At 45.5% G+C, this 13,955-nt stretch overlaps 1 protein-coding gene across 1 annotated transcript in view; it reads left to right on the top strand.

Annotated features, from left to right (window-relative positions):
* Positions 1 to 13,955, top strand: part of DNAH12 (dynein axonemal heavy chain 12) — a 1,160,754-nt gene that overhangs the window by 135,578 nt on the left and 1,011,221 nt on the right. The window contains 2 exon segments of the mRNA XM_029600929.1: positions 12,875 to 13,033; positions 13,500 to 13,695. Coding sequence (XP_029456789.1) covers positions 12,875 to 13,033; positions 13,500 to 13,695 — 355 coding nt within the window.

Here is a 13,955-nt window from a genome sequence, read left to right as displayed (position 1 = left end):
GTGATCTTACATAAAATGCACACATTTACTTGTATTTAGTTTTAAACATATTGTATGGCTCTCATGGAATTACATTTTAAAATATGTGGCGTTAATGGCTCTTTCAGCCAAAAAGGTTCCTGACCCCTGCCATAGAGTAATATAATTCTCGTCTCATACGTAAATGTTTTCTTGGAATTTTGCAGCAGTAGCAGCCTTGTGTCTGTTCTAAGAATATTTTCTATAATCTTAGATGAAATATCAGTTGCCCTTGTCCTTTTTCTAGATATGTTTCTATGACCTCATGGTCCAGTTAGTTCTGCATTTTTATCTAGTTTATAGCATCCATCTAGGAAAACAAGTACAAGGTTATAGCAAAGTAATGTTATGTTATAATGTTATACTTTGTTAAAGGCTCTCTATGTTCAAAAATAAAAAATGTCAAAAAGTGTTTCACTGAGATTAAGAAACTGAGTACCCACATCACATCATTCTAATTTTTTCTGAGCTTCCGCATAGACACGTACACATTTTCTGTTTTTTAATCATATTTTTGTCTGCCTCATTGCAGATAGAAATTTTGTTCTTGCCTTATTGCCTAAGCAGCCCCATAACAGCACTATTAAGTGCTACCCCCTAAAAAAAGCTTTCTAAATATAGTCATGATGTCCAAGAAAGACCTAAGAAGCCAGCCATTAGTGGCTTCAAGACCTGCATTTGTGGGCACCAGATATCTACCATGGATGCCCATGAGGTTTGTTACAAATGCTTGGGCTCTTATCCTGATATGTCTATTTGCTATAACTGTAGTCATATGTCTCCTAGGGCTCAACAGTATTGGGCCTGGAAGATGGGGATCTCCAAAGACTGCTTAAGAGTATGCATTGAGATGAGTCTGGACATCGAAGCAGATCTTTGTCCCAGAACAGGACATTTTCAGGCTTGCGCTGCACTGAGTTGAACAAGGATTCCTTGTATTGTTCTGTGGCTAAGGCTCCACCTACACCTCAGGGTTCCGGGTTACGGATCTGCTGCAGGCTTGGGGTCGAGCAAGATGCATAAGTGCCCAATGCTGGAAGAGGTACAGAAGAAGGTACTTAAGTGAAGCTCATCTCCCAGGTAGAGCCTGTTTTAGCCCAAGAAGACAAAACAATGTGACACTATGGGCCGGATTTTAAAAAGGTTATGTGCGTAACCTGTCTTACGCACACCAGGCCTATTTTACAAAGGCCCAGCGACACGCGTAAGTCCCAGGGCTTTACAAAAGGGGCAGTCCGGGGACGGGGCGGTGGGGGTGGGGTCAGAGGCGTCCAACAGAGCGGCTATTGCCGCTGTGTCGGAGGATTGCGTGCAAGGAGCCTGCCGGCGCACGCAACTTGCGCCTGCCCGGAGGCAGGTGCAAAAGGTAGGATAAACATTTTTGGGGGGGGGGGGGGGGGGGGCGGTTTAGAGTATGGCTAGAGGGGGAAAGGTTAGGGAAGGGGTGGGAAGGTTAGGTTAGGGGAAAGTGTTCCCTTCCAGGCCGTTCCAAAATCAGAGCGGCCTGGGAGGGAACTGAGCAAGGCAGCGCTGCTTGGCGCGCGCAAGGTGCATGTGTTATAAAATCAGGCGTACATGTGTGCGAGCTGGGTAGCGCGCCACATGCAGGCCACGCGCGCTTCTTTTAAAATCTACCCTTATGACTATAGGAGCCATGTTGGTTCAGGTACCACCCTCTTTCATGGTGTGGAAGGTCCTCTTTATACTGACACATCTGTTTTATCAAGAACTTAACCTTTCTACAGTGCTGTCTGATTCAGTGTAGAGCACGCCCAGAATGCTATGATGCAGACATCAGAGGCCTTGGTGAGGATCCCATTCATGTTTGCATAGAGCACCTCAGGGTCTAATCTTTCAATGATACAGACTTCATCAGCTCTCTTACAACAAAATGTGGAAAAGCCTATATGAGTTTTTGAAATGGATGTCTCTTCTTCAACTCCAGCCAAGAGAGCACAACTGTCGGTGGAACAGTTCATTGAGTTGGTGAAGAATTCCTTTACCTCCTTCACTTCAGAAGACAGGAGAGGAACCTTGGAGCCTTTCATATCCAAAATACGGGGATATTGCTGCAAACTGGAGCTCCTTCTAGTTCCATGCCAGTAGGTGACCCACCTCAAGATATGCTGGCCATAGGAGTTAGCTCTCAAAATTTGGGTAAGCCCTTTTCTGTGATTGAGTCCCATCCTGAGGCTGTGACTGGGGAGTCCCACCTGAGATAGAAGATGGAGAAGATGCTTCAGCTAGGTCAGCGTCCTTCCTGGGCATGACTCCTCTGAGGTAAGAAGTCTCCACCTTGATCATCTTCTTCTTCATTGGGGTCATAGGTTAATGTTTTCCCTTTGTTGGGGTCTGAAGAAGAATCAATGGGAATTCTGTCTGACTCTTTGCCTGATTTATTTATTTTTTGAACACTCTGTTAAACATCGAATCTTTGTAAACCGTTGTGATGGCGAAACCGAATGACGGTATATAAAACTTGATAGATAAATAAATAAATAAAATTTTAAAATATTTCTATTTCACCCTTCTTATATTCAGGATGGATTACAAAAGCATATTCATAATATTTCACAATATAAAATAATAAATGTCCAATTATAGCTAACATAAAATACGAACACAAAATATAAAATCAAGTAATCTGTAACGTAACACTCCTGCTCTCTGAGAACCTTTGCCACGCCAGATTTCTGGATAAATTAGCAAATGCTCTGGGTATTAATGTCAGAAAAAAGATAGATCCAAGAATGGGGTTTTTGACCTTCAACAGATTCTACAGCCTCTAGCAGACTAGGCCATGATTCCTGTGCATAAGTTACTCTAGGATCTTTAATCCAGGATGTGCAGAATCCCACTAGTTGCTTGTCAGTAGCCAGAAAACCTGACCTGAAATACAGGATGCAGCTAGCCATTGGGTTTGATATGATCCAGCTTCCTCACTACTCTATTATGATAGTCCAGGTTTAAGCAGGCCAAGAAGACTTAGGCATAGGCTGCACCTATGCCTTTTCACCCTTGGAGACTCAATCCATGTCCTATTACATCAAGGAAAATCTAGAGAGGGGCTTCATCCACAAGTCGACATCCCCGGTGGGGGCCAGTTTCTTCTTTGTTGGGAAGAAAGATGGAACCCTTCGCCCTTGCATCGACTACCGGGGCCTAAACGCCATAACGATCAAGGACCGATACCCCTTGCCCCTAATCTCTGAGCTTTTCGATCGCCTTCAGGGCGTGAAAGTCTTTACCAAATTAGACCTCCGGGGAGCCTATAATCTGATCTGCATCAAGGAGGGAGACGAATGGAAAATGGCCTTCCACACCAGAGAAGGCCATTATGAATACCTCGTAATGCCATACGGGCTCTGCAACGCCCCAGCGGTGTTTCAAAACACCATGAATGAAATCTTCCGAGACCTGCTATACCGTTGTGTGGTTGTATACCTCGACGACATCTTGGTTTTCTCCAAGTCCCTCACCGCTCACCGCCAGCACATTACCCAAGTATTACAACAACTAAGAGAAAACCAACTGTATCCCAAGCTCGAGAAATGTCTCTTCGAGCAGGAGTCTCTCCCATTCTTGGGCTACATTGTCTCCAGCGAGGGATTCCGGATGGACCCGCAGAAATTAAAGGCTATTCGAGAATGGCCTCAACCATCTGGGTTGAAACCGCACCAACGGTTTCTCGGGTTCGCAAATTACTACTGCTCATTTATCTCCCACTACGCTCCCATCATCGCACCCTTGATGGCCTTAACCCGGAAAGGCGCTGACCCCAAGAACTGGCCCCCCAAAGCGGTAGCCGCCTTCCTCCGTCTGAAGGAGGCGTTCCTTCGCCAGCCCTGCCTTCACTATCCAAACCCTTAACGCCCATTTATTATTGAGGTGGATGCATCCTCTGAAGGCGTAGGAGCCATTCTGAGTCAGAACTCGACCCAACACAAGCTGCACCCATGCGCCTTCCTATTTCGCCAATTCTTCTCCGCAGAGCGAAACTACGCCATTGGCGATAAGGAGCTGTTGGCTATTAAAATGGCCTTAGAGGAATGGCGGCCTTGGTTGGAAGGAGCTCAACATCCTTTCACGGTCTACACGGACCACAAAAATCTTGAGTATCTGCATCGGGCATAGCGCCTCAACCCCAGACAGGCACGATGGGCATTATTCTTCACCCGATTCAATTTCGTCCTACGTTATAGGCCGGCCGTCAAGAACCTTAAGGCCGACGCCCTGTCCAGGGTCTTCGAGGCTACAGATACCCCAGAACCCCCTCAATTTATCATTGAGCGTCACGAGTCCTGCTATCCGCCACCACGGCTATCTCTCCCATGAAGACTTTTGTCCCACCGCACTTGTGGAAACAAGTTCTGGTGTGGGCCCATGACTCCCGTTGCTCGGCCATCCAGGACAACATAGGACCTTGCAGGTCCTTCGCCGCTACTTTTGGTGGTCCAAGGTCAATAAGTATGTCCGATCTTATATGGAATCCTGCCATTCGTGTGCCCGTCATAAAAGAATTCCAGGTTCGTCTCCAGGCTTGCTCCAGCCCCTGCCAGTACCCACCAAACCTTGGACCCATCTCTCGACGGACTTCGTGGTCAACCTACCTTCGTCCGGTGGGAACACTGTCATTTGGGTAGTTGTTGATCGATTCAGCAAAATGGCACACTTTGTACCACTCCCCGGGTTGCCTTCCGCTCTACAGTTGGCCCAGCTGTTTGTCCAGCACATCTTCAGGCTACATGGACTACCCAGAAATATCCTCTCAGACCGAGGCCCCCAATTTACCGCAAGATTCTGGAGGGCCATCTGCCAGAAATTCGATGTCACCTTGGATTATACCTCTGCATACCACCCACAAAAACAATGGACTAGCAGAGAGGACGAATCAAACCCTCAAACAGTTCCTTCGCATCTATGTGAACAATAAACAAGATGACTGGGCAAGTCTACTTCCTTGGGCCGAGTTCGCCCTCAATTCTCATTCCTCCACTGCCACCGGATCTTCTCCCTTCCAGTTGGTCTATGGGAATTAACCACGTCCGCCGTTGCCTGTTCCCATCACCCTCACGTCTCTGATGGCCCAACTCTCGGCAGACGAACTCCATCGTCTCTGGACTTCTACACGGCACTCGCTGCTCAAGGTCAGCCAGACGGCGAAAAAGTATGCAGACCGCCGACGGAGACCGAGTCCACCGCTGAGACCTGGTCAGAAGGTATGGCTGAGTACCCAATTTATCCGCCTGAAATTACTTTTCGCACGACTGGCCCCACGATTCATTGGACCATTTCCCATCCTCCGTCGGATTGGTGCGGTGTCTTATCAGCTTCGGTTACCACATTCACTTAAGATCCATAACACCTTCCATGCCTCTCTTCTGAAGCCCTTGGTGCTGTCTTGGCTTTCCAGCACACCTCCAGCACCCCAACCTGTCATCTCTGACGACGACCTCACCTATCAGGTTTGAGAAGTGCTGGACATTCAGAAACAAAGGAAGAGATGGGAATACCTAATAGCCTGGGAGGGGTTCGGCCCCGAAGAAAATACATGGGAACCACTAGCCAACATCCTAGATCGGAACCTTCTTGCTCAGTTCCATCAGGACCATCCGTCCAAACCCAGACCTCCTGGGAGGCGCCCTAAAGGGGGGGGTACTGTTGTGTGCCGCGGCTGCTCACGGCCGCAAACTCCTACCTGAGCCAAGGCATCAGGCCGCCGCGGCAGTGCCCGGACATCCAGCCCACTCATCCCTGCACCTCGCCGGACCTTCCCGCGGCAAGTACAGCCGGGGGAGACACCCCAAGCCTCCCCTTGCGGTGTCAGGCTGCTCTACTGGGCTTCCGGTATCCAAGATGGCCGCCTCCTACTTAGGCGCGAGGCCGCGCCTCCTGTGCTGATTTAAAGGGGCCTTGTCCTCCTTATTGCTTGCACCTGCTCCTAATGGACTAGACCAGGGGAAGTATAAAAGGAGACTTCCTCCGCTCACTCTTCGACTTGGCAACTTGTTTGCTTGAGTCTGCTCACTCCGGTGAGTCTCCTGGTGCTTCGGTTCCTGGTTCCTGATTCCTGCTTCTTCTCGGTGTGTGACTTCGGACTGGCAAGTGGTGATTCCTCGGTGTGTGACTTCGGACTGGCAAGCAATGATCCCTCGGTGTGTGACTTCGGACAGGCAAGCGGTGATCCTCTGGTACTCGACCTCGGACTTCTCTCGGACCATCCACCTCCAAGGGCCCACCTAAGTCCCAGCGGCCAGGGTCCCTACAGGCTCCTCCCGGGGGGACCACGGGCTTCCAGTGGCAAAGATCCAGTTGGCCCTTGCACTGTCCTCACGCCTCTTCAATCTCTCAAAGGTCCACCTAAGTCCCAGCGGCCCGGGTCCCTACGGGCTTTTTCCGGGGGGACCTCGGGTTTCCAGTGGCAAAGATCCAATTGGCCCTTGCTCCGACTTCACGCCTCATCGCCCTCTCAGAGGCCATCTGAGTCTCCAGCAGCGAGGTCCCAGTCAGTCCCAACTTCTGTTCCGCCTTGCCACCCAACGGAGGAACCTGAGGAGCCATCTCCTAAGGTAATACCAACCTCCCCGACGGTCCAAGGGTTCACGTTCCTCCTGGTCATAACAGTTCTACATTTTGGAATTGCAAAAGGTAGTTGGTGTTTCATGGTGCCTGTGAGGAAGCTTGTTTTAATCTGTGTGCTGATTTGCTATATATTATGGTTACATTGCTGCACTTGAGATGCTTTAGTAAATAAATGCTTCTTTTCAACATTGCTAGTCGGAAGACACATTTAAAGGTCTGTCAGAACCAGCAAGCCGGTGTTATCCCGAAAGCTGAGGTCCGGGTTCAGGACTGAGTTAAAATAATCCCCTGATGCAGGCGGCAGGACGGCCGCCGAAACGCCATGGCGTCGGGTGTATTGTGAAACAGATTTCTCTGGAGAATTGGAGCATGTGATTATCAATTGCGACCAGCAGGTTTTTGGATTGATGATTTGAATTACATGATATGGGACATTGATGTGAACCTGAGAAAGCAAAATATAAGGAAATGTACGAACTTGAGCATATGTTTGCCAGACTAAGTGTCTCACACTTACCTCCGGTGGAGGATAATGTTCAAGAATTAATGTGACATTCACTACAATTCTGTTTTTGGAGAAGGAGTCATTAGAAAAAGCACGACATCAAGTTTGAAAGATTTTGTGTCACAGGCATTATTGACACATGTTTTATGGAGTGTGTATGAATGGGGTAAAGGTGTGTATGAATGGGGTAAAGGTGTGAATGGAGTATATAGGTATGAGTGAAAAATTGGGATATGTATTGAATTGGATTGTGGAGGGAGTAATGTATGCATTCCCATTTAAAAATCTTTAAAGGAAATATTTATATACAACATTTTTGATTTAATAAATGTAGGTTTTAACAATATTTGTATTTGCATTAAAAAGATGATTGATTATTCCTATATAATAGAATTAGTGAGCTGTGGGAAAAGTACGTTGATGGCCTGTCTTATGTGGATTTATATTTGATATACAAACAGGCATAGTGCGGTTTTGTTTCATATTGTTTGTTGAAAGATAAAAAGAGACCATTGGGTTCTGAAGATTGTGGAGTGTGGCTACTGATTGCGATTCTCCCATTTGCTCTTGACCCAGCGGTTTGTAGTATTCAATCCAGACCTGTCTCATTCAGCCCGGTTCCAATTAGAAGTGGATTTGCTCCAAAAGCTGAGGACAATAGAGCTTGTTCCACCGTAGGAGCATGGCCAGGGGTTTTACTCCTGATTTGTCTTCATCCTGAAGAAAACATGGGGGGTGGGACTATCCTGGATTTACAAACTGCTAGCACGGAAGAAATTCAAGATGAATTCCCTCCATTGAAGCCTTTCATTCATCCAGCCAGGGAATGGATTTGCCCCCTGGATCTCAAAGACACCTATGTTCATATCCCTATTCATCCAACTCACTGTCAGCTTCAAAGTGGAAGGGACTCATTACCAACACAAGGCCCTCCCCTCTGGTTTGTCTGCATCCCCAAGGGTGTACACCAAGTACCTGGCTGAGGTAGCATGTCACCTTTGTCATCAGAGAGTCTTTATCTTCCCCTGTCTGGATTATTGGTTTGTGACAGGTCCATCTCAGTCAGGAGAAGACCATTATACTCTTTCAGACTCTGGAGTTCCTTGTCAACTTTGCCAAGTCAAACTTCACTCTTGTCCAGAGGATTCAGTTCAAAGGAGTGAGGATAGATTTAGTACAGAAGCAAGCATTTGTCCTGGTTGATAGGACTGTAATACTAAGGGGCCTAGTGAAGACCTTGTTGCAGTGAGACTGGACTCCAGTTAGATTAGAATTAGTCAACCTTGAGCACATAGTGGCTGCAGTGCATGTTGTCCTCATGACGTAGATGAACATGAGAGTGACACCAATTACATCAACTTCTGTTTTGCTGCTTCTTAGTAATAGCCAGGATGAAAGCATCTCTGCAATAGTGGTTAAAACCTTCAGTCCTGGAAGTGGGCCTCTTCTTAAGAGTGTCATCTCATCAAGTTATTGTCTTCATCAATGCCTCCATGTGGTTGCGGGGAGCTCATACCAGTGTGGCTCAAAAAAATGGGACATGGTCTTTAATGGAGACTCATTTTCAGATCAGTCTCCTGGAGCTCTATGCTATCTGCTATACTCTCAAAGCTTTTGCCCACATACTGGCAGGAAAGAGAATCCTGATACAGATGGACAGCCAAGTTTCCATGTGCTATGTAAACAAACAAGGAGGCATGGGATCCTTTGTTCTACATCAAGAGTCTCTCAGGATCTGGACGTGGGTTCTCAATCATGGAACTTACTTACAGGCAACATACCTCAGAAGATTGCCCCAGCTGAGATCTTCTGCATGAGTGGGTCCTGAACCAGTGGGTGGTGAAATACCTTTTCAACCTCTGGGGTCATCTGACAATTAACAAGTTTACTACAGAGAGCAACAGGAAAATTAAACAGTTTTGCGCCATACTTCCAAGCAGTTCCAGGTTTGGTCCTAACATTTTTCTATTTCATTGGGATGTTGGTTTTTGTTATGTGTATTCACCAATTGCATTGATTGCAAGAGCAATCCAACTGATTCAAAATCGAGCAGAAGTGATCCTTTTAGCTCTAGCGTGGCCAAAACAAATGTGGTTTCCATTTCTTATTCAGTTTTTTTGTGCAGCCTCCAATCCCATAGGGGAGTTCATCTCTAATCATGCATGAGGGAGGCAAACTTCACCATCTGAATCTGACCTTTCTGGTCCAGAGCATGAATATTGAATGCATGTAGTTTCCTCCCTTCTCCTTCTGAGGGAGGTGGGATATGTTTTGATTTCAGACAGGAAGCCTTCAACTAGAAGGTCCTACATTTTTAAATGCAAGAGGTTTTTGTCCTGGTGACAGACTTGCTCTCTGGATCCATTTGTCTGTGGACTAGAGGACTTGCTCCAATGCCTGTTCTCCTGTTCGTCATCAGGACTTAGTACATCCTTAGCGAAAGTGCTCCTCTTTGCTATTGCAGCATACCAGCAGCAAGTAGAGAGAATACCAATCCAAATTCTTGAAGGGCTTGTTTATGGTTTGTTAAAATTTATATATTGCAACATCATAAATTTCAAAGTGGTTTACAAAAAGAAATCAAAACTATATAATCAAAGTAATTAGCACAAACATATAAAAATCAAATTATCAAATTACAGTTTATAAGAAGTAGAAATCTCATCTTTCCAAAAATCTTTTTTAAAAAGGAAAGTTTTTGGTGCCCTTTGAAGGTCTTAAAAGAAGTCTCTGTCCTTATCTCATTGGGAAGGGAGTTTCACAATAGTGGGCCTGCAACAGAAAAAGCTCAGACCCGAGTGATGATAAAGTGGGCTACCTTCATAATTGGAACTTCAAGTAAATTCTTCTGAGCAGATCTCAAAGAATGAGATGGCCTGTAAATTGTTAGTACAAAGCTTACCCAATTTAGATGGTCAACATTCAAGAGCTTAAAGATAATGGCAGCAAATTTATACATTATTCTCCACTTAATTGGAAGCCATTGTAAATCTGCTAATATTGGAGTGACAAAGTCATGAAGCCTGGTCCCAGATAAAACACGTGTTGTCGCATTTTGAGCCAACTGGAAGGGATGTAAGAAAGAGTCATGGATTCCAATGTAAAAACTGTTGCAGTAATCTAAATTACTGAGATCAGTATGATAATCATTGGGATTAAGCAGTGGGCACAGTCTTTTAACTAAGGGCCTCATTTTCCAAACGTATAGCACGCGGTAAGGGACGTTTCGCACGCGAAATGTCCCTTTTCGTGTGCGATACCAAAATGGGGGCGGAGTCGGCCCCGGAAGAAGAGGGGTCAGTGTGTCACCGGGGCCGACTCTGTGATGACGGCGCGCACAGCGAAAAGGTAAGTGCCTTTTCGCTGCCTATTTCGCTCCCAATAGCTACACCTCCTATGGTGGCGCTATTGGGTGTGAAACCGGCAGCGATCGCACCGCGACGGTGCGATCGCTGCCGGCTAGCACAGGTCTGCCCCCTGTTTCGGCCCCTCATCTTCTAAAGTAGCGCAGGCCTGCGATACTTTAGAAAATGAGGCCCTAAGTTTATTTTAAAAAAAGACAACAGTCTTAATATGTTGACTAAAGGAAAGCTCACAATCTAACAGCTCACAATTGTGCACTTGTCTTCAAATGAGAATGTTATAATTATTAAATGCCAAATGTGAAAGATTTGCTAAAGAAAATTTGCTCAAGACCAAAATTTCCATCCTATCTGTATTAAGTAGTAGTTTATTGCGAAATAGCCATTTGTTTATATACTGCAAATAGAGGGAAATGTGTTTAAAAGTATCTGACCATGAAAGGAAGTATGGTACAAAAAACTGATCATCATCGGCATAAATTTGATAATTTACACCAAGACTATTGAAAGCTTACAGATGGAAGCAATGTATATGTTGAAGAGGGTAGCAGACAGTGCGAAACTTTGGAACACTCCTGTTGAAATTGATTTTACCGAGGAACATGCATTACCCAAACATATGTAATGTGATCTATCTTGAAGGAAGGAAATGAACCATTTAAGAACAACACCAGAAATGCCAAGAGATTGTGGCATTCCAATCCTCTTGTTTCCAGAGTGCCTTGGGATATTAATGTTATCTTGGCTCATCTTATGAAGCCTCCATTTGAACATCTGCAGTCAGTTACTTTGGAATTCCTCTTGTAGGAGGTGCTGTTTTTTTGTAGTTATCATGTCTCTCGATGGTTCAGTGAATTATGAGTACTAGTCTCTTATTCACCTTGGGGTAGATTTTTTAAAAAAGCGCGATTGCATAGCCGCACGTATCCTCTAAAATCCTGGATCGGCGCGCGCAAGGCTGCCTATTTTGGGCAGCCTGTGCGCGCCGAGCCGCGCAGCCTGCCTCCGTTCCCTCTGAGGCCGCTCCGAAATCGGAGCGGCCTTGGAGGGAACTTTCTTTCGCCCTCCCCTCACCTTCCCCTCCCTTCCCCTACCTAACCCACCCCCCCGGCCCTATCTAAACCCCCCCCTTACCTTTGTCCCTAGATTTACGCGTGCGCCAGCAGACTGCTGGCGCGCCGTCTTCCGACCCGGGGGCTGGTCCGGAGGCCTGGACCACGCCCCCGGGCCGGTGCCACGCCCCTGGTCCCGCCCCCGAAACGCCTCCCACCCCCGAAACGCTGCGTCATCCGGTTCCGCCCCCGACACGCCCCCTTCAAAAAACCCCGGGACCTATGCACGTCCCGGGGCTCTGTGCGCGCCGGCGGCCTATGCAAAATAGGCGCGCCGGCGTGCAAGGCACTGCTCGCGTAAATCCGGGCGGATTTACGCGAGCAGGGCTTTTAAAATCCGCCTGCTTATTTCCAGTTTTTCCACAACAGGGTAGTCCTGTGTACTCACTCCAAGTTCCTTACAAAAGTGATGTCAGATTTTCATATTAATTAAGCTATTATTCTTCTGACATTCTTTGCAAGTCCTTATGCTCATATAGGTGAAAAAGCTTTTCATTCCTTGGATTGCAAGAGATCTTTGGCCTACTATTTGAGAAGAACTCAGCCTCATCATCAGGCTTCTCAGCTGTTTGTATCTTTTGATTCCAATGGATTGGGAGTAGCATTTGCCAAGAAAATACTGTCAAATTGGCAAGCTTTCTATATTGTGCAGTTAAAAACTGGCTGAATAATTAGATTTCAGACTCTGTCAAGACTCATCAAATGAGAGCCATGGTGACTTCAGTGGCTTATCTCAGGACGACTTCAAATGAAGACATCTGCAATACTGTAGAGTTGGTCATCTGTGCACACCTTCGCATCCCACTACTGTCTGGTCAACATGTCAAGTTTTGGTCAAGCAGTTTTCACAGCCTTTTCACCCAGTAATCCACTTTCCACTGGAGAGGCTGGGTGGCATATTCAGTATATGCTCTGTTGTGCAACCTGTAGATTGGAACTCCCTACACATCATGGCTAATTCACCCTGCTTGTTGATGGAGAAAGCAAGATTGTATATCGGTAGACAGGGTTCTCTGTAGACAACAGGATGAATTAGCTATGCTTTTTACCCGCCTGTCTCCCTGGAGAGTCTACTATCTTGCTAAAATTAAGCTCTGCAAAAAGACGAGGCAACAAGCTCATGGGAACCACTGTGCATGCTCAGTAAAAAGTTTTGCTGAGCTAGAAGAGATGTGTCTCTTCAACATTGTTGGATGATATAACTCCACTTCATGGCTAATTCATCTTGCTGTCTACAGAGAACTCCTTTTACTGATATGCAAATGTTATTATTATTTACACTTTTATTTTTCCAGAGGTCTAGATTTCTCTAATCCTTGGCATCAGAGTTTTGTACATGCAAGAAATGAAGTTGCTTCAAACCTGCACATTCTTCATCCGGCACTGAAATGTGTACTGGATATTGGTTATATGACCTTTCTTGACTTACTTATTGTGGACCTGTCAGGTTACAGGTAAAATAGCTCTAAACATTACAACTATCAAATGATTTCAAGAATTATGTAACACATACCAAAACATTATTGGGATGACTTAAAAATTAGTCCCACCTAGAATACTCTATTTGTTGGTTTGGAGGTTGTCATTTGGTAGGGCATTGGGAAGAGGGAGTGCACATGCAGTCCCACACAGTATTCCAAAATTCTTCCCCCTAATGGTCCAATCAGTGATTTTATTGGCTGGCCGTAACGATGTATCTCCTGTGTCTTGGCCCTGAATATTTGCCCCCTCTTCCCAGGTTGGATCACCTAGAGGTTAACTATTCCAACGCTAACTGGGGATGGCTAATCTTCAGATGATCCTGTTATTGTTTTAGATACAGTCTTTATTTTTTAGATTTTTTAAAAAATGTATTTCCTTTTTTAGATTTTTTAAAAAAATGTATTTCCTTAAATTCAATTTCTTTTATGAGATAAACAGGGCTGAAGGTCCAGTTGATTGTGAATCATTTAAGAATGATGTGTCCTTGGACTGTGCAAAGATGGAAGATAAATTAATTAACACCTGGTACCCAAAAGTTATCAATCTTTTCACCACCAAGGATATTCTAAAGGGCATCAAACCAGGAAAAATTGATTCTTTCTATAGCTGTGTGTCTACACTTATGTCCAATCAGGTAAAACATTGTTGTAACAATAAAAATCAATAATTTGATTTTTTAGGGTAACTTTCAAAGGCTTTTCCTTGGGTAAAGTAGTGCTTTACTCATGGAAATGACCTTCTACAAAATTGCCTGTCAGATATATTGGTAAACTTACTTGCATATATTCTATATCGCATAAATTTATCCAGATTGAGCTGAAGCATTCCTGAGGGCAGGGTTGGGAAGGGGTTTGGAATTTGCCCCCAGGAATGCTTCAGCTCAATCCACCCCCT

This window comes from Rhinatrema bivittatum, chromosome 4 (assembly GCF_901001135.1).
Source record: "Rhinatrema bivittatum chromosome 4, aRhiBiv1.1, whole genome shotgun sequence".
Lineage (NCBI taxonomy): Eukaryota > Metazoa > Chordata > Amphibia > Gymnophiona > Rhinatrematidae > Rhinatrema > Rhinatrema bivittatum.
Note: the sequence above shows the minus strand (reverse complement) of the source record. Positions and strands in the feature narration are given on the sequence as shown.